This window comes from Procambarus clarkii, chromosome 78 (assembly GCF_040958095.1).
Source record: "Procambarus clarkii isolate CNS0578487 chromosome 78, FALCON_Pclarkii_2.0, whole genome shotgun sequence".
NCBI lineage: Eukaryota > Metazoa > Arthropoda > Malacostraca > Decapoda > Cambaridae > Procambarus > Procambarus clarkii.
Genome location: NC_091227.1, coordinates 18,642,841 through 18,664,835, shown reverse-complemented (window position 1 = coordinate 18,664,835; position 21,995 = coordinate 18,642,841). Strand labels below are relative to the sequence as shown.

Sequence of the window (21,995 nt, the reverse complement as noted above, 5' to 3'; positions counted from 1 at the left end):
GTGTGAGCAGGCCAGGGACACAACTAACGAGTGAGGTGCTGGTTGTGAACACGGCCTGGTTGAGGACCGGGCCGCGGGGACGCTAAGCCCCGAAATCATCTCAAGATCTCTCAAGATAACGGCCCATTAGGCTCAGGAACCTATATACCAGTTGACAGAATTATTATGTGCGGTAACGCCCAAAGGACCAACTGGACCAACCGGGCTGTGGTGGGTATGTGGGCCTGCGGGCCACTCCAAGCAACAGCCTGGTGGACCAAGCTCTCACAAGTCAAGCCTGGCCTCGGGCCGGGCTTGGGGAGTATTAGAACTCCCAGAACCCCATCAAGCAGGTAAGGTAGACTCAACACTTGGAAGAAACCCCATAGAAGTGACCACGACATGTAAGGTAACTAGAGTATCAACAATGTCTACATAGAGAACTGTTCAGAATGATTAGACACGGGAGAGGATATGGCTTAACACTATATACCGAGATGACGTACAGGGGGCGTAGTACAACTAGCACCCCTGTAGTAGATGATTTACTACAGGGGCCGTAAATACGTAGATGGTCTATTGGGGGGACGTAGATTTGTAGATGTTCTATAGGGGAGAAGGGAAGGGAATTGTCGGGAAAGCGCCAAACCATTACGACTATATAGCACTGGGAAAGGGTCAGGATATGGAATGGCTTCGAAAATGGTTATTGCATTAAAAGAGCAACAGGTGGGGGCCAGGAGCTGATGCTCGACCCTATAAAAACCAGGTTTGCACTCAAAGCTGGACGAGACGAGAGAGATCCCGTGAGTATAGATATCTGGAGTGGACTAAACAAGGAGAAGAGAGTGACCAGGGGAAGGCCACACTGTACAGGGGACACCACGGGCGCTCCAGGGTATATGGGCACAGTTGTCATCTGGGCTCTAATTAGCGCCAGAGGTTGGATTACCAGTCAGCGTGTGCCCACTCTCTCCCCCCCTCAGGGAGTACCATTTCTGGCTGGAAAAAGGAGACCCTTAGCCTCGGAGGAAATCACACATAACGCATTAGAGCCGGTCGGCCGAGCGGACAGCACGCTGGACTTGTGATCCTGTGGTCCTGGGTTCGATCCCAGTCGCCGGCGAGAAACAATGGGCAGAGTTTCTTTCACCATATGCCCCTGTTACCTAGCAGTAAAATAGGTACCTGGGTGTTAGTCAGCTGTCACGCCTTCCTGGGGGTGGAGGCCTGGTCGAGGACCGGGCCGCGGGGACACTAAAGCCCCGAAATCATCTCAAGATAATCTCAAGATAATCCCAGCCAGGGCATCACATACAACATTATTTACCCCCATGAAGGAAGACACGAAGGCGGGCACAGTAACACAAGACGAGGGGTTAACACCACCACCACTCTCACCCCACACGGCCTGACCCAGTCTGCCAGTCTCCACCACACAGGGGGGTGGGGGTGACCCCTGCCACAGTCTGCCAGTCTCCACCACACAGGGGTGGGGGTGACCCCTGCCACAGTCTGCCAGTCTCCACCACACAGGGGGTGGGGGTGACCCCTGCCACAGTCTCCACCACACAGGGGGGTGGGGGTGACCCCTGCCACAGTCTCCACCACACAGGGGGGTGGGGGTGACCCCTGCCACAGTCTCCACCACACAGGGGGTGGGGGTGACCCCTGCCACAGTCTGCCACATGTAGACCTGCTCTGTATTCATCACATCTTCATAGCTTCCACTGATGACTCGAAACTGAAAACATCGTTGTGACATTTTTTATATCAGCAACGAGGCTTTTATTGGAAGTTAAAAAAAGAATGCAAAGATCAATGAGTGTTTGATGGAGCTTCTATGCACAGAGCAACATGTCAAACATCACTCTGCGTGGTGTTGATAAAAGTCGCTAGGGCGTTTACACAACGGTAACCAACAGTGATTCAACGATACCAAACGGTGATAGCAATTTTGGCATCATACTCAGTCGGGTCCCTGCTCAGAGCCAGTAGGCTGGGCGCGTCTCTACTGAAGATCACCACACAGGCACAGCAATACGAGGGAACACCGAAGGCACTACGGGCTCACCATAGCCCGTGCTACTTGGAACTTTGTTCCAGGTAGTGAATCTTTAACAACAACAACCACCGACAGGGGCAAGATTTCACCTGTCTAGGACACTACGCGAAACAATAGAGTCAAACTAGAACATTTAGAAAACAAAAATACGAAAATACTGGCTAGGAAATATTGTTGGCGTGTAAAACGTCACTACACAATAGTATAGAGGTAACGTCGATGGACGTACGTGAGTGGGAGTGGTTATACGTGAGTGGGAGTGGTTATACATGAGTGGGAGTGGTTATACATGAGTGGGAGTGGTTATACATGAGTGGGAGTGGTTATACATGAGTGGGAGTGGTTATACGCGAGTGGGAGTGGCTATACATGAGTGGGAGTGGTTATACATGAGTGGGAGTGGTTATACATGAGTGGGAGTGGTTATACATGAGTGGGAGTGGTTATACATGAGTGGGAGTGGTTATACGTGAGTGGGAGTGGCTATACATGAGTGGGAGTGGTTATACATGAGTGGGAGTGGCTATACATGAGTGGGAGTGGTTATACATGAGTGGGAGTGGTTATACATGAGTGGGAATGGTTGGATAAGTACATGAGAGGGTTACAACCTGCATTGCCAGCGAGGGTTAACAGCCCGCCTCAGCCATAAGCACTAAAGAGGGCACAAGTACACATCACGGACTCCTTTATATCCCCCTTGGTGACATGACAACCTTAAATGCAGCCTCACCCTCACCCTTATCACGGCACACGCTGCTATTCAATTCATTTGAAATCTACACACACAAGCCTCTCACTTTTCAAACAAAATCTACACACAGAAGCCTCTCACTTTTCAAACGAAATCTACACACACAAGCCTCTCACTTTTCAAACGAAATCTACACACACAAGCCTCTCACTTTTGAAACGAAATCTACACACACAAGCCTCTCACTTTTCAAACGAAATCTACACACAGAAGCCTCTCACTTTTCAAACGAAATCTACACATACTGCCATAGGTCGTGGTGGTAATTCTGGGCTGAAGAATCATCCTGTATTACAGAGACAAGCGAGTCGTTACCCTCGGAATGTTGGGGTGAAATCACACACTCGAAGAACTTAAACTACTCTCTTTTTTACTACGAAGTGGTTCACAGAGGCAAATACTTGAGGAAACGTCTAGCTGTAAATCGGAGATAAATTTGCGGAAGTCTTAGAGTGAAGAAAGGTTAGCGCCCTTCAGCAGTACTCTCGATGATTGTTATCTGTTGTGAAGCATCCCAGACCTTATTTACACGCTGCTCCTCGTATGGGATCCCAGTTATGTGCACACTATTGTTTGGCTGCAAGATGGCAAATGGCAGAGATAAAGGAAGGGGGGTACAGGGGAAGGGTGAATACATAGGGAGAAAGACATGAAGAAGGAGGAGGAATGGGGAAAGAGGAGACATAGAGAGGGAAGAGACCAAGGGAGAAAAATTCTTTAAAAGTCACTCTATGTACAAACTTGAATTGCTAAAACACTCACGTATTTTACCAAATAATTCTTCAATTTAGAATTCATTCACATATTACACGGTACGTCGATAGGCACCTTGGATAGAATAATATTTATGAAATATGTTTTAAATATGTAAGAGCCGATATATACTGCTTTCATTCAAAACGGTCAAGTAAATCATGATAAATAACAGAGCCATACAACGTTTCTCTGTTGGAAATTTATAAAAAAAAGTTAACCAATCAACATTCTCTTTAAGTTATAACAATATTAACTGAGGAAGACTGGTACCTTGACCTGACTGGCGTGTCTCCAGTCTGTCGTCTGGGGCTCAAGAGTGGACACGCAACTATCTGGGTCTTCATTAACGACGTCGTTTCAAATTGTTGCCATTCTTTGCTGTGATTGGCTAGCACCTCTGGCCTCGCCAGAGACTGGATAATGTTTAATTGGATTTTTCTCACGAATATGAAGACATTGTACACTGATGAGGTGTAGTGAACATGTGCTAGAGGGAGGGTTCCTGACCCCTTCCTCCAACCTCCCTCTTGGTACCCCCACTGATGTTAGTTCTAATAAATATATTAAAGTTCCACGACAAAGTGACAGTGATACGACAGCAGAGAAAACGGTGGGCTGACTGTTTTTGTTGTTTGTCATAAAGAGTTTAATTATCGATTGGTGAAGATTAAGCCACCCAAAAGGTAGCACGGCCATGAATAGCCCGTAAGTGGTGGCCCTTTTGAGCCATTACCAGTATCAAGAGCTGATACTGGAGATCTGTGGAAGTGCGACTGCACCCTGCATGACGAGAGATGTCTCCCGTGTTTAATTATCCAGCATGAGAGGCTCATATACCAGACCGTTTCCTTGATTTGTCACCCCGTGAAAACCCAACCAGAAACCTAGCCTAGGTTTCCTAGCCAACCAGAAACCTAACCTAAAACGTATGAACCCAACTGACCTATTTACAGCCTATGCAAAATTGACGAAAATAATTAGAAACGAAGATTACTGCAGGGATGCCCTTCAGCAATGGTTGCTAAACTTCAACTACAACACATGCCTAGTAATGAGGACAGGTGCAGGGGAAAGAAGATCTTAGGAACAGTTCAGGTTTAAGGAAGACAACTCCACGAAACAGAAAGATCTGGGAGTATGTGAGGATTTACATACCTGAACAAACAAAATGTTAAATGCGCTATCAAAGTTTTGCAGCTGTCAGAGTACCATATATATCTCGGAAACCAGAACCTCTTTCCAGGTGAATTTTTCTTAACTGAAGCCTAAAGTATGAACAATACTTACATATTGAAATTGAAACTGAAATAAGTTTATTGAGGTAAAATACACACAAAGGGATGAGGTAGCGCAAGCTATTCTCACCCCATTCAGTACATCGTGTTAATACATATATAGACACACATCACTTACATATTAGCATAGCTAAATAAAAGGTCTTTATTTACCAGTCTTTTGACCATTTGCAGAGTTTATATTGATCTCTTTTTGTCGGGTATCGTTTTCGCTTCCTGTTTTTTCCGAGTTAATTAAATGCTTTACCAAACTTCCCGACCACTTGGGGTGGACGGTAGAACGACGGTCTGACTTCATGCAGGTCGGCGTCGGCGTTCAATCCCCGACTCTCCAAGTAGTTGGGCACCATTCCTTTCCCCCGTCCCATCCCAAATCCTTATCCTGACCCCTTCTCAGTGCTATATAGTCGTAATGGCCCGGCGCTTTCTCCCTCATAGTTCCCGTCCCTTTAACAAGCTTGTGGCTGTGTTTATCAGATAATTCCATTACAATTACAGTACATCCTGCAATAACATGCCATATGATATACAGTAATATATATAGTTTATGCACTTTCTATCCGCGGTTGTTCAACGTCCTCCCAGCAAGCATAAGAAATATTGCCGGAACAATCGTGGACATTTTCAAGAGGAAACTAGATTTATTACTCCAAGGAGTGCCGGACCAACCGGGCTGTGGTGGGTATGTGGGCCTGCGGGCCGCTCCAAGCAACAGCCTGGTGGACCAAACTCTCACAAGTCAAGCCTGGCCTCGGGCCGGGCTTGGGGAGTAGAAGAACTCCCAGAACCCCATCAACCAGGTATATGTGGGCCTGCGGGCCGCTCCAAGCAACAGCCTGGTGGACCAAACTCTCACAAGTCAAGCCTGGCCTCAGGCCGGGCTTGGGGAGTAGAAGAACTCCCAGAACCCCATCAACCAGGTAGCCCTTGAAGTGCTAAGTTATCACAACTGTTATCAACCAGGTATTCCTTATAACAGGAAAGTCGCATAAGCCCAATTAAACACCAAATTAAGAAGAACTATAGACCAACCTGCGTGTAGTCACAACTGAGCCGCCGGAGGTCAGTCACGTGAGAATGTAAACACTAAATCAGTCAAATGAGAGTATAAATGATACCTATAACATATTTAATGGCTAAGTACAATAGATACTGCCCGAAACGCTTTGCTTAATAGTGGCTTTAGGCATTGTATGTACTAGCTCTATCTATAAATCTATCAATTTTTGTAAAATCTCTTGTATGTATGTACCTTACCTGAATAAACATTTATTTATTTATTTATTTATAACATTTTATTGCATTTACCTTATATATCTTTGGTGTCATTTGCAAATTTGGCAACTCATCCTTTCTGAAGTGATAGTACTGTATTTATTGTAATTATTTGGAACAAAGTGCCATTATGTAGTGATAGACTGCCAGTAAACCACTTTTTATTTATTTATTTATTTATTTATTTATATATATACAAGAAGGTACATTGGGTTTGAGAGAATACATTGGATAGTACAGTATTTACATTCTTGTAAAGCCACTAGTACGCGCAGCGTTTCGGGCAGAACTATTTATACTATTAATTTTATAAAATCTGGAACAAAATACAGCTAAAAACCAAACCTAAATATTCCTAGGCCTAGTATAGCACATATATATATAATGAATATGTATTATATTAAGCCTAGGAGTGCTAGGAGAGTTTAGGTCAGGTTAGTTCATATATTTATGTTGTGGTTAAAAATGGTTTCTGGTTTGTCAAAATTCAATAATGTAAAAAGTCACCTTTCTGGTGGACCATTGCTACATCCTGGTACTTTCGATCAAATTTTTACTATATGTACTTTCATTTTAGGAGGATGGTCCGAAATCTGATGTAGTTTGTAATACTGCATTCTCATCTATGGCATTAAGGTATATGACAAAACAGGGTTGGCTCCAAGATGGAGCCTTATGGTACTCCAATCACCACATTTTTCCAGTCAAATTCATTTCTATTTAGGGTAATCCATTTTTTTATGGATGGAGGAATACAATGGTTCACTATGATTTGCTTAGATCCGAAACTTATGTATATGGTCAGCACAAAACGTGGACCAGACTGTGCGACACAGTGGTTGCCAGGATCAGGTTGGGTTACCTGTGGCAGGTGGCTACAGGTGATGGATCTCCCAGGCCTGAGCACTCTAGGTGCAAATTCTGTGAGCAGGAACTGCGGCATGATCTCCCACACTACATTATTGAATGCCCAGTAATTAGATAAAAAAGGACACTTCAGACCTGCTGGCATGAGGTACCTGGAGCAATGCAATCACCTTATTAACTCTCGTTATCTTGAGTATATCCTCATAAAGCAACTAAAATATGCAATTTCAGACCCCTGTATGACTGCCAATCCTACGTGATGGGGATTTTTTAACACACTATGTACCCGTACCCTTTTCATACGGTCTAGAATAGCTGCATAAATGCAAATGTGTTAATTGTATTAATTAAAAACAATTAATTAAAAACTAAATGCATTAATTAAAAAAAAGAACAGTAATTTTGCGAGTGGTGGCGCTTAAGCAGTAGTTAGTGTGTTAATACACGTCTCACATATAAATGACCACGCTTTACTTATCTCTCTCAACATTTACATTTTAATTTCTATTGGGGTGCTTAGTTTCTCCCTGTGGGATAGATTCTCCATTTGGGCTTGTCTCATTCTGAAGGGTTGCATTTGTGAGTGTTGGTGGTCATTCACTCATTCTCTGTGCTTTTCTATTTCTCTTAGCATCCTCTCTTTTTTAATTACTAATGAAGACACGGCTGTATCTTCCCACATCCACATTTCCTCTAGCAGTAAATAGATACTCGGGAGTTGGGTAACTGCAGTGAGGCTGCAACCTTGGTGGGACCTAAGTACAAGCCTTACATATATATACACATACTTGGGCAGTAGGCATTCCTTTAAGCATATTTGGTTAAATATTTCAGCAGTGATGGTGGTGCTGATCTTCTAGTTTAAGCCTTCTATGCTTCTATTTTCAAAGTATCAGGATCAAGAAGAGCAATTTAAGTATCGAATTTACCGAAATTCATGGTAAAGAAACTCAAGTAATTATCGAAGAATTTATTTTCTACAAGGTTTCATTCCACTCTGGAACATCTTCAGGTAAAGAATGCATACACAAGGTGCAATTTTTGGGTCAACTACACATGTGGAAGAAGTGAAGTTGTCTGGGGTGAAGCGAGTCTTTACTACTAGTATGTTTTTTCTATTATCTACTAGCAGTTTCCAAGTATGTCTTATGTACACTTTGCATATGGTCTATTGGCACCAGCTTGTAGATGGCAGGTCAATCTTCTTGAAAGCTTTGTGGTGGTCATACCAATATAAGTAGAGGTAATTATGAGGAGACAGCACTAAGCAATTACAACTACATAGCACTTGGAGGGGACAAGAAATGGATTTAGGATAAGATAGAGGGAAGGAATGGTGTCAAATTGAACGCGGACCTGCAAGAAGCAAGACCGTTACTCAACTGACCAGTCCATCCTTCACTGGGACATGTAAACTGGTATAATCACATTTGCTTTTTGGAGGGGGGTTGTTTTGTTTATTGGGGCTTTGACCGATTGTTGCCGCCAGAGGCAGCTAGTTTATTGTGCACCCCATACTCCTGTGAGTATGGGGTTCCTTCCTAACTACCACTACTACTTTGGTAGCTTTGGTATGGGGCCTTCCAACAACACTTTGCAAGGCTAAATTTACAACTCGAGAATCTCCTCTGATTCCAGTAACTATTTATTCTCTCTTTCAGCTTGGAAAAGCTGTTATTTAAGAGAAAAGAAAAATTCCAAAAGGGAAAAACAAAAATCAAGGTAGTCAATGTTATCCATGGTACTTGTACTAAATTGAACACAGGTTTCTGTATCATTAATGGTCCCTCTCTTGATGTGTTAATGAGGTTTACAAGATTTTTAAACCATGACATATATATTTACTCATCTGTTCATTAGCTAGTTTATGGTCTTATAATTTGTCAAAATGTATAAAATCCCAGGCAGTGTATTTACCACTTCTACAGAAAGTTGGTCATTTGTATGGTATGCAACTACTGTACAGACATTTCTTGAATGTAATTTGTAACTAAATTAACTTGGCATTAAAATTCTTATGTTAATTAAAAGTCTAAAATACACAAAAATTTATTAATAACAATCCTTTTTTTATTACAGGAAATACTGTTGGACAAATAACCTCTTCATATCATTAATTCACAAGTATTTTCCCATGCACAACTTACAAAAAAAATCTGTACATACTTCAACTCTCATATACTGTACTGTTCATGAGCTTCATACTATATTAAACAACTTGAGAGCAATAATTCTAAAAATAACTTGGAAATGTTAAGAAACTGGGTATTGATAACAAACCCCAACATTTAAGGCTATAAAGCTAGAATAAGAGTTAACACATCATTACTCTGTCTTTGATTTAGATGGTGACTCCTTATGATGTAGGAACACCAAAGAGAAGAGGAAAACACCTATCATCATAGAAAACGCACTTGCATAGTAAGGATATGCACATTCGATGAACCGCTCATACTGCACGTGAGTGAATGGACGTACAGAAACCTGGAAGAAGAACATTTCTCAAGTTAAGAGGCTGACAAATGAATGAAGACACTTAAATTCTTCCAGAAGTATTAAGAGAGGTTGGTAAGTATTGGGGTGAAATCAGAGGTAAAATATAGCACAAATTTACAAGAGAGATATGTAAACACACATGTAAATACATATACTGTATAATTATATATACAGTATATATTATATATATATATATATATATATATATATATATATATATATATATATATATATATATATATATATTATATATTACACATACACACTCTACATAAATATACAGTACAAATACAAAAATATAAGTACTGTACTGAATCAGTGTTATTTTTTCCTATAAATCTACACCTACTCACACTCTTGCATAAAATAATTTTTTAATTATTACGAACCTGGGTTGTACTAAAGAGCCGTGTGAAGCCCACTCGGTTGTACTCCACCTTGAACTGGTAGACACCATACACATCAGGTACCTAGCCGAGACCAATTTTAACACTATTTTTAAGCAATATTAATAAAATTATTTCCACATTATATTTTTGCCATCACCTTTAATCTCTCTTCATTAAAAAACCAATTGTAAAGACCTATTTTTATAAAAGAAATGTTTTGAATCATTTGGCAGCTACCACCACATAAGACTTCCTCAAATATCTCTGCCACTTTCGAGTACTAAACAGAAATACTAGTACGTTACTTTTAACTATTTAATAAACATTGCACAAGCTCTTGAGGTTGTGCAGTCAGTAAAGCCATCACTACGAACTTGTGCTCACAAACTATCATTTTATATTTACATGCACCCAGATGGGGTTCTGGGAGTTCTTCTACTCCCCAAGCCTGGCCTGGGACCAGACTTGACAATATGGCACCTAATAACCAGTTGCCTAACAAGCCAAATGTAATTGAAAATTTATTTTCTCAAACATATTAACTAGTAGATTAATGGACATTTAAATCAATTAGCAATATGCAATATTTTATCATTGAACCAACCTAATATTCCTCAATACAGTCTAATAGTGGTAAAACTAGACTTAACTAGGATGATAATGAATCATTATCTGCAGGATAATAAGTCATGCTGTCAATATATAATTTGTTAATATTAGGAAGAACTAATTTGAAAAAAACATTTAATACAAAACTACTTTTGTTCTTAGATAAAACAGTCCTAACTTTACTAGACTTGTTAAGTGTGGCTGACTTATTTACTAAAACCTATACAAATATTCATACTGTAATATATAAATGAATAAACAGATATCCTGAAATAAATCGTTGGCCAACTGTCAACAATCCTGAAAGTGTTAACGTTTTAGGACAAAACTGGCTTGTAACAAAAATAGTACAGTACCTGAAACTTGACTGAGAAAACACCATTGCTATGAGGCGTCATAGTCAATCTGACAAATGGGTCAATGCGCACAAACTCCATCTGGAGGTCATTTGCCAAGAATGGTTTCCAAACGCCATCTACCAATCGCTCAACTTTGATCTTGTACTCCTAAAACCATAACACAAAAACACAAATATAAAGGTTATTTCCCATCTAGTAAAATATCAATATAACACAAGTATGGTTGACTCTCTGCTCACCCAGTCAAAATGTTTAATTACCATTATTGCAAAAAAAAAATATATACAACATTTTATTTTATGTTACTGTACAAGTGACGAATCATTTGCAAACATTTACATGAAAAATAACAGTCTATGACAATAAGGAAATTTATTTTTAGTAAACTTGCTTTAAAATTTACTTTAATTTAAGTTTTAAAGTAAATCCTACATTAAACCTGCTAGACACAATAGCTTAGTAAGTTTATATTACATATCAGTCTATTGTTGTTATACAAGGGAATGTGTAGTTTTTCTAAACCATTTGCTGCCAATACACTGAATATTTAAATATTTAAGATAAATCTAGTACAAAAGCCATTCCAAAAGAATTTTTTTTTAGAAGAAATTACAAAAACACTAGAGTACAGTATTTGAAACTCAAGTTTCACAAGAAAACACTAACTCATAGAAAATTCTCATTAAAAGTAACTAAAAATAAGGGAATCGTACCACATCCTGCTTGATGGTGTAGGCCACAGGAGGGTGCGTCTCTCCTACAAGGTGATGCTCTACGGAGGCCACACGCAGGACACCCTCTTCCATGAAGACCCACTGGCTTAGAGCCTCCACTACTTTTCCATTTCCAGAGCGCTCATAGAAGGCTCCCTGGAACGTGCCTCTTATTAGAATACATTAAAAATATTTGGGTACAGTCTGTCCATCATATTTATAATAATAAAGCTCCACAGAACTCCAATTTATTTTCAGTTCGGATTCATTCATTGTGGTACTGTACTTCACTTTCCACCAGATTGCCACAAAAAGGAGCTAAATTTCAGTTTGTTTTATTAGATTTCTAGCAAGAAAAAACCTGTTCTCTCCATCTATATCACTAAGAACCCATCAGATAACTCCTAAAAGGAAAGGGGGAAAAAATTATTGAATCTCAATTTTATAATACAAAATATCATCAAAGTAACTTACCACCAGGCCCCAAGTATTCCCAGTGTACAGAATATCATTAATTCAGTCAACAAGAATATCTACCAAGGAGATTAGAACAGTGACGACAGCATGGAATCCCCTAGCCACATCACTGTAGATACTCAGTCTTTACAAGAGTTTAAAACTGTCATTGTCAGCCATTAACTTCACTTGCCGATTCCTCTTTTGTCAATCGCACATCCTGGGTACTTAAACTCACCGACAGATTTAACTTGACCTGCCCGAAACGCTATGAGCGTTAGTGGCATTGCAAAAATGTAAAAATATCCCTCGTGTCACCAACCCATTGTATCTTCTTGTAAATAAAATATTCCCATTCACTTTTGCCACACTAACTTATAAGAACTTCAGAAAGCTTTTTCAAAATATTTATAAAACAATTCTACATACCAAGTATAAACACAACCTAAATAAAATGGTTACTGCTTACTTGCACTTCACTGGAAAATAATTTTTTGGGGAAATAGCAAGAATTTTTGGCAGATATTTTTAAGAGGATAAACTATAAAATGTAGCAATATGCATAATAAGCACCACAAAAAAAATACCAAAAGTATTATGCAAGCTACCTAACAACTTAAGCCTTTTTTCATAATGTAACAAGGGGATCGTATTAAATGAGCTGTATTAATAGTGCACTCCCTAAGTGTGATAACTATCCAGCAACAATAATCCCTTTACAGTGAGCAAGTCTCAATGTTGCGGAAAATAAATAACCTAACCCCCCCCACACACAAAATTAAATGAAAGTGACATTCCTGGAAACACAAACCGAAACTGTCTCTATTTTCCGCTTATTACAACTTGTAATAAAGTTGTTACATCTTGGCTTAACGTGTTTATGGGGTAATAGAACGTTGTTACAACTTGCTATATTGGTTGTTATAACTGGTTAGGAGGGATTAAAACTTATTCGAACGTTGTACCAACGTCGTAGTTTCGGTGTGTGTTTGGCGAGATTTCAGTTCATAGCGGTTGACTTGATAAGGGTTCTGGATGGACCAAAACATTATCACTTTCTTGTCACGTGTGGGGGACGAGTTAGTAGTAATCTATTTTTAGTCACGAGACCAAATAAATTTCAAAAGTTTTGTAACGCCATTTCCAGACATGCATACTCATTAAGAAAAAGATTGTTAACACTTTACCTGCGGTGTCTGAACAGAAGTCATGATAAAGGCATCAGAGAAGAACTCGAGGGAACCCGAAACAACCACTCTGGCATTGTTGCGGGCCTGCAGTGCGGCCACCAACAACATGTTCTGACCTGGAACATGCAAAATTCTTGTAATAATGTTCTAAATATATATACAACTTTTAGTAAAAATGATTAAAATCATCATTATTACTCTTTTCAACTCTCATAGGGTAAGGAAAAAAAGAGAAGAGCAATACCTGTACAATATAAAGAAAAACAAAATGAGGGTAAGTTACCAATGATCAGACTGCTGATAACACAAAACTACTGCACTGAACAGCAAAACTAAGCAATGTTTTGTTTAGAAACTCTTCAAATACATGAGCTGTGCATGTGCAATTACTGAAGATATCTAGAGAGAAACCATAGTCTTAAAAATTGCAGAATTTGTCAGATCAGAGAAAATGTTCAAGCCTCAGTTTTTCAGAACTAATTATGATTGATAAAGATTAGACCTGAAGCTGATTATCAAGGAATAAATCAGTTCCTGTGTATAGTTTGGCCAAAATAGAAGATGAAAAAATTTCCACATTACTGTTTAGCCCATATGATTTACATGGAATATTGCATTGTTAGCTGTAAACAGGAATATCTTTAAGAGTATTTTCACATTCATACATAGTAATTCAGTTTCAGGTGATGATCTGACACTGGATTATAATAGATGAATACTGTAATATCCAAGAGATATAAAATACATGCTTATACTAGTGAAACTCCTTTAAAAAAAGTTAACACCTACACAGCTGCCAGCTGATGTCTAGGTGGACGATCTCTTGAATATCAGCCACAAAAATGTTCTCCAATACTACTGTATATCTCAATGGACATTATGATAAGAAATAAAGAAAATGGTTATCATGCCAAACCAACCTGTAGCATGTGGATAATCAGATATGGGCTGGGTAGGGTTATAACAGTAGGCAGTCGAGGGTGCCCTCAAGACAGGGAGCACAAGAGGGTTCTCTGCATCAGTGATCAGTCCTGTTCCACGATACAAGAGGGGTACTGCATCCCTGGGTCCCACCATTACTTCAGAGTCAATTAACCCCGTACTTGGTGCAGCAATGAGTGTGTGCTGCAGTACATCAGAGTAATACAGTATTACCAGAAGCAAAATGACATTTAATAAGTCATAACAAAATTAGAAGGCAATTTCATCACACATTAAACATTTTTTTGTAATGATTTTGTTATGGTGCGTATGAACAGAACAAATCATTACCTGCCCATCATCATTGGCATCATAGTGAAGGTGGTCAATAACTGCTGCACCTTCCTCGTCCATCTCCACCCCAGCCTCGGTCACAAGCTCACGAATCAAGTCAGCAGCCTCTCGAGATCCTGCCACTAGTACACTGCCACCACCATCAATGAATTCTACAATGGTCTGGGTAGAGACATAAAATAATTGTATTTACTGTATATGTTGTTTACTGTATGGAAAAAAACAGATATTCATAAATTATGAAATATAAAATACAGTATACTGTTTAAGAGTTATTATTCAAACACTACAAAACACACAGTACTGTTATCAGCAAAAAAATATTGTACTACTGTACCTCTACACTCAGAGCACCTCCAAATTCTTCCACCCCCGGTGCCAGGATCACTAGGTTTTGGTAAATGTATTCTCCATAGCGAGAGAGTTGCAATGATGGATCATCAGCTGCTTTTACACTCACTTCATGGCCACGTTCTATTTAAAAAGGGGTATGTATTGTTTTGCAAGTATTATTATGTACCTTGTGGGTAAAGAAGGCATTACTTCTCTGGTTATGCTTGTTACTCAAGAATTGTACTAGTGTTAAAGAGTGAACACTGCCAAATGAGCTATACTGAATGTAAAGGCCACTAATTACTAAGCCAACAACTGCATTACACGAGTTACAAAAGAAATTAAAACGTTCGAGTCCTTATACACAGTTACAGTATATGTATTGAGTACGTAAGTTTGGTTGTAATACACTTGTTCAAATTGAGTTGATTAACCTCATACTTATTTTAGATTTTATTATTACATTTTATTTTTAAACAAATATTTATGCCAGATTTCAAGAAAAATAAACTAAGTTAATCCCCTATACCAACATTTTTCAACCTTTGTACTCTTTAAATAATTCTGGGTCGTACTTTAGATAAACACACAGATTTCACTGTCAAGTGAAAGGAGAAGAATTGCCTTTGCTCTTGATACTAGTTAAATGAGAAAAATTTAAACAACAATGATTCAAAGATATTTGCATATGTTTAGAATTGACCTATTCATTGGTGTATCTTGCAAAACTCATAGTTACCTCGGTGTGCCATGAAACAATAGTTGAGAAATGTTGCCCAATACTGTAACCTTTGTAATTTTAGAGGTGGTACTATCAACTATAGAACAGAAATGCATATTCTTACAATAATTACAATATCTTCATACTACCTAAACTTTTGGCTGACTACCAGCATAAATCTGATCAATAGTAGACTTTTTAATGAGATTACATTTTATCCAAGGTAATCTCACCTGGCAGCAACATATCTTAATGGAAATGCTTTTAAACAACATCAATATACCTGCAGTGCTTATAAAAACCAACAATGCTTGTGTTACACTCAAGAACTAGAAGCATCACCCCATAAACTTCAGGAATGCTTAGCCCATCAAAGAAATGAGCATTAAAAGATCGTGCAAAGAATTTGCAGCTGTTAAACTGAATCAAGGAGGAGTCAGCATTGCATCACCATTCATTAAAAAAAAAAATTGTATCAATCTCTCTTTCTACAACTACATTCCTCCTACTTTTATCCTTTTATAACCCATAACACTATTTATGAGATACTATTATGTAACATACTACTATGACATTCACACTGACATACTATTATAACAGATAGCATGTCAGATCCAAAATAAAATCACAAATAATATGACATACAACAGTATGTGAAAATCTTTGGAGCAAGAAGACAGTTTTGAACCAACATCTTGGGTAACCCCTTGCTGTCCTGTTCTGAAAATTTTCTCACAAACATTTGCTACTGTGATTTTGAGTATTCAATGGGAGTGTAATGTATATCATATTACTCTTAATATATTTGCTACAGTACTCCCCATCCCAGGAGAAGAAAAACGTCTGTAGAGGGGAGGGAAGGGAGGAAATTATCAGGGGAAAGCACCATGTTTCTCTCTTTACAACTGCAGAGCAAACAAAAGTGGTTATTATTCCCTGGGGTCACTTGGGGAGCATGTAGATCCAGTGCCAAATGAGATGCAGGTGGTGTAATTACCCAAGTGTAGTTACAAGATGAAAGCTACGCTCATGGTGTCCCGTCTTCCCAGCACACTGTCATATAATGCTTTGAAATTACTGACCGTTTTGGCCCCCACCACCTTCTTACCCAACTTGTTCCATCTACCACTCAGTTTGCGAAAGTGAATTTTCTTATATTTCTTCGGCAGCTTTGTTTAGTTTAAATCTATGACTTATGTTAGTGTGCGGATGGGCTCGTGCACCAGGGTTGTAGGAGGCGATGTAAATGAAAAGGACGTTGAGCAGTGCGAAATCGAGGATAGGAAGAGACATGAGGCAGCTAACTAATCAGGACAAAAAGGGAATCACAGAGCTGAATGGCCCAGACGGTGACAGAGCTGTCACCAATGTAATGTATACAATATTACTCTTAATAATTAATATAATTGTTACAGGAGCATTTGGTGGAGAACTCATCCCCTACAAAGTGTATGCAGGTTACATGTAAAACATGGAGCTCAGTGTATCCACTACAGTACCAACTCAAGTGCAAGTGTATAAAGTGATTTCTACCAGATCCAGGCAAACTCCAGGTTGTGCAACTTATGACAGTGTGGTATATGGGTAAGGCGGACGTTTGGGGTGACCCAAGACACTGGTTCGATCCTGCATTTTGCTTTGAAGTTTTTCTCAGTTTGTCAGAACTGATAAAAGCTTTTGCAGCCGAAATATTATCTAGAAATACTGTGTACTAAAAACTCAAGTCCGGAATTTCTTTGCATCCCTTCAAACACTGAAAAATATAACATGGTAAAAGTCATATGGAAGAAAAATTAAGTAATAAATTAACTTTTAATTGATCAAAGGGACTTTTAACTTACCCTGAAGGGACTTTAGGAAGATGGAATGAGTTTCACGAGTAGCTAACGTATCCACCAACACCAGGGTGTTGGCCCCAAGGGCTGAGGACACGCACACTGCCAACAATATTAACCTGTAACAACAGTCAATTATTTTATACTGAAATAAATTAAATTATTTTGTGGTAGAAAACTGTACTGAAAAATAATATTATTATTACCTCAGTCTCAGAACCTCAGTCTACGAATAACCCAGAGTATGAATTTTTCAGTGTACAAGGTCAACTGCATCGTAAAATTTGACCCGGTGTTCGACATTTGCCTCGGAGTACAACTCGTTTGTTGATACTTGTACGGGTCAGGCACATGGCTTCTGCTGGGTGCAGTGAGATGCTCAGTTTACCAGTGTATCCCATCTAGTGATAACTACACCTGTACACTAATTCTTTGTGAAGAATTTCACTGTTTTTCTGCTCTTTTGGTTTCTGAACAGAAAAGTTCTTGTTATATGTCACACCATGGGTCCCAAGAAAGTCTGTGGTAAAGTTCAACCTAAGAAAATAGTTGTGAGGATGACAAGAGGAAAAAAAAAGTTTACATCATGTATAGGTAGTGTCACGTAAATCACTTGCATAACAGTGGAACTGCCTTCTCCCCCCCTCACCTTCAATGCCTCTGCACTGGAAGTCCACCTCTACACCAGCCAAGATGAGTCATCAGTCCTGACCTCTCCACCTATCTGTACCCCCCAGGGCCTGGCATGGCCTGGTATGACTCGGGGGGGGGGGGGGAAAGCCGAGCGCCTCCGCTAACCGGTAGTTTGCTTTCACAAACAAACACTTCAACTAGCAGTGGGGTGCCTCAACACAAAGGTACCACCAGCCACAAACTAGCAGTTTGCTAGTTGACCAGATGTCTACCTTGCATTGACACCGGATGCGAGTCATCACCGCCGGACTATATAAAGGGCACCGCCTCCCTGGAGAGCCAGTCTCTCTCTCAGTGCTCTTGGATCACCTTAGTCTCCTGCAATGCCGTCTGTCCTCAGCCAACGTTGTATGCTGGATGCTGTGGTGGTATGGTAGTTGTCTTCAGCACCACCAGTATATTCTTGTATTGTATTAGAGTTAAACTTTCATTTACTTATTTGATTTGTTATATATAATAATAGCCAAGTATTCTCGGGTGCCATTTTTGTTCATTAATACAGTATTTCAGTAAATTGACGTAAGCGACGTAAACAAATTACGTCGCTTTTTGCTTGTATGCACACTCAGGCTAAAAATTTATGTAATAATTCAAAATGAAACTGGCTCATGAAAGTGACGTACTGTCCAGTTTTCTGTTTTGGGTCCTCTGGCTTAGGCTATTAGGTTAGGAGAGGAAACTTTCAATTAACGGTTTTCATGACATTTTTAAATCTTAGGAGAACTTCCTGCCCTCCTAACCTACCAGAGGACCTTTGACTTGCTGTTTTGGAAACAAATTCCAAAATTTAATTGGAAAATAAATTTCCATTTTGAATTACGTTGATATTTGGCCATAGCGCATACGAGTGAAAAGTGACAATTTGTAAGAGGACAGGTTGATAACAGATCTGGCAACAGCCAATAATCATCCAAAACCAGGGGAGAAAAAAATAAGACCACCAAAGCCAGTGCTAGACACAAGGACAAAAAAATGCAGAAAATACATAAAGACACACAACACCATGGCAAAAAATGATGGGTGAATACAAGGGAGCTGAAGGTCCACCAAAAGTATGTCTTGAAGCGACTACAGTCATGGAGAGAGCTACCTGCAGCCGAGAGCAGTGCCTTCATGACATACTTTTACTGGGTCTTCTGCTCCCTTGTACTTAGCAATCTTATTGACAACGGTGTAACAGCGCTTGGAGTGTTTTCCAACTTTGTTTTTTCGGAAAATGCATTATGTATACTCTGGTGTCAGCTTTGATGGTCTTGCCTTTAGTCCTTTTCTGTCACACATTCCTTGACCTTCTAGAGTTAAATTAGGTCTTATCACGATAGACTAGGCAACAAGAAAATTGCAATCCGGGAAGCTAGTCATGTAACCCACTAACTTGCTACAAAAGTCTATAAACATATGGCAAACAGGGTGGGAGAAATTGAAATTTATCTTATACTGTATTAGAATTTTATGATTATATTACTTGCATTTAAGCACTATACACTATGTAATAACCCAACAGTTTACATCATATAAAGGTAGTGTAAGTTAAGAAAGTGATGCACATGTTATCAGTACACATTCCAAACAGTTGTTGGGAAATTGGTGAATTTTGCATGCATGTTGGATATTCAATTTAGTACTAATTGCTCAAAAATGAATGTTAAATTTTTTAAATATATCACAATTAAAAGTGCCTTAATATGTAAATACACCAGCCAGTCTGATATTTATAGGTTAGTTGCACCAGGAGAGGTTAAATGGGAAAATTTAAACCTTAGGTCCATATGATGACCACTGATACAGTACACACACAACTCAACCAAGCATATTACTGTGAAACATGTTTATATACACACTTTTCCATATACTGTACAAGTATTGTATGCAGTGATGTGCAATCACTGCTGCACTTTTGAATATGCAGTATACAGTATACTCAAAGGGTGTTTTAACTAGAGATGTATTATGTACAATCTGCCCAAAAAAATACTTAAATACAGTAAAACAATATACTGTATATAATAATTTAGCATCTCGAGCAGCACTGATAGCCACCAGTTACCTGGAATCCAGAAACTGTCGAGTTCAGTGCAAAGATCAGAGATCAGTTTTTGTGTCGAGTAGCACTAGTGCTCACAACTTGGTTCACACGACGACCATAAACACCAACATACAGCACCGAGCTGTATACCAAAATACTGTATGGGCTACCAGTACTTTATATTATTGAGGAATATATTAGCAGTTATGTTATTCACATGACTATCACATTCACCAATGACCAAATAATTATAATTTTGGGAGATTATTCCAATACAATATACTGTACAGTATGTGTATATATACAAGTTTCCAGGACTCCACAGTAGGATACATGACCCTCCCAGTCATGTCATGCTAACCTAACGAAAAAAAACATCGATGACTGTTCATACTGTGTCCACGAGTGATATCGATATATTATATTTGTACCCGGGGATATAACGGGTCCATTGGGTTCGATAGCAACTGTATGCAACTCTAGACCAAAGTCTTTTAGGATTGCAGCTAAATGAATACCTTCCTCAGGTGAGAAAACACCTTTCTCAGGTGTTCATTTAGCCACAATGAATATATTTATGAACAGCTTCCTGGGCATGAAGAGTTAAGTCATTCAGTTACTGGCCTGACCCGTGAGTGTTGAACCTAACAGAGCGGCCACCGTCCACATGAAGCACTGGGCCACTCATGACCTGCCACAAGGTCACATACTGGACCACAAAAGGGCCAAGAACACATGTGCCAGCAGCGTAAATCACCAATGACAAACCTGCCATTTGTTGACAGGTTTGTACCCTTGGGCACCAGAAAACAAAAATTACCACATGAGCCGTCAACTCTTTAGGTAACTTCAGACACTCCTAACTACGTGACACAGTAGTTAGCAGCAAAGCACTACAGCAGTTAAATACCAGAAAATAGTACAAAATCTCATGATATTTGTAATAAAATGAGAGCGAGGCGCGGAGCTCACCTGAGCATGGTGGCCGGTGACAGCTGTGGTGCTCCTTACACCAGGGTTGTGTGGTGGAGCCTCGCCACCTCTCTCCTCTAATACAACCCACTCTACCACATACCAACACTCTCATTACTCTCTTCTATACTGTATCCTCCTAATGTATGTCACTCAGCTTTGGGAAATTTGATTTGTAATAGTTTGAGATGGTAATATTGTGAGCCGTAAATAGTTGCGAGATTCAGATGTGGCTTGTTGGTGGCGGCTGGTGATTGGTCTTGATCTCGGCTGTATCCCGGCGTCCTTTGCTGTATCCCGGCGTCCCTTGCTGTATCCCGGCGTCCTTTGCTGTATCCCGGCGTCCCTGGCTGTATCCCGGCGTCCCCCGCTGTATTTCAGCGTCCCACTGTATCTCAAGATCCTGCTTTATTTCAGCATCCCACTGTATCCCGGCGTCCTACTCTATCTGAGCGTCCTACTCTATCTGAGCGTCCCACTGTATCCTAGCGTCTCACGAGGCGTCCCATTACACCCCTGTATCTCTTGAGGGGTCCAACAATCACAGCGTCTCACGGGGTCCCATTAATGTATCCAAGCGTCCCACTGCACCCAGGACCAGGATAAAGTGATGATCTATTTCCGTCCTCTTTAAAATAATATACTGATAACTCTCTTGCAAATATTTAATACAATAAAATACTTTTACTGTGTATATCTCTGCCGTGGTGGTCTTCTTGATGTTAGTTCTGCTTTTGATTGTTGAGCAATTTATTCCCAACTCATATACTGTATTGACTATTGCAAATATTATTAATGATCAGCTGTCTGTCCTGTTGGGAGAACCAGTTGTTGGTTCAGTTCGGCTTTGTTGTTGTTATTGATGTCCATCTCTGTTGTTAACTACATGGTTTCTATAATAAACGTCCTGAAAAATGATGCAACGCGTATATCTATT

General features: G+C 39.6%; 1 protein-coding gene across 4 annotated transcripts; it reads right to left on the bottom strand.

Annotated features, from left to right (window-relative positions):
• Positions 1–9,028: 9,028 nt before the first annotated feature.
• Ost48 (dolichyl-diphosphooligosaccharide--protein glycosyltransferase non-catalytic subunit Ost48) lies at positions 9,029–21,212 on the bottom strand. Of its 4 annotated transcripts, none has more exons than XM_045727334.2 (10): positions 21,059–21,212; positions 17,374–17,486; positions 14,816–14,952; positions 14,476–14,640; positions 14,124–14,328; positions 13,201–13,319; positions 11,558–11,713; positions 10,842–10,991; positions 9,877–9,957; positions 9,029–9,475 (listed from the first exon to the last, which is right to left on the bottom strand). In XM_045727334.2, the coding sequence occupies exons 1-10, from the start codon at positions 21,064–21,066 to the stop codon at positions 9,317–9,319; spliced, it is 1,293 nt and encodes a 430-aa protein (XP_045583290.1). In that variant the 5' UTR covers positions 21,067–21,212; the 3' UTR covers positions 9,029–9,316. The 4 variants fall into 4 exon arrangements, with proteins under 4 accessions (XP_045583290.1, XP_045583289.1, XP_069170228.1 ...); XM_045727333.2 differs by lacking the exon at positions 21,059–21,212 and adding an exon at positions 20,997–21,054; XM_069314127.1 differs by lacking the exon at positions 21,059–21,212 and adding an exon at positions 20,907–20,929.
• Positions 21,213–21,995: the final 783 nt, after the last annotated feature.

Excerpts from the sequence above, each read along its gene's own strand:
- Ost48 (XM_045727331.2), bottom strand. The coding sequence starts at position 20,774 with ATGAGTGGCCCAGTGCTTCATGTGGACGGTGGCCGCTCTGTTAGGTTC. Across the intron at positions 14,329-14,475 it reads ATGCCAATGATGATGGGCAG|CACACACTCATTGCTGCACC; the intron begins GTAATGATTTGT and ends GATGTACTGCAG. Across the intron at positions 13,320-14,123 it reads TGATTATCCACATGCTACAG|GTCAGAACATGTTGTTGGTG; the intron begins GTTGGTTTGGCA and ends TGCATGTTCCAG.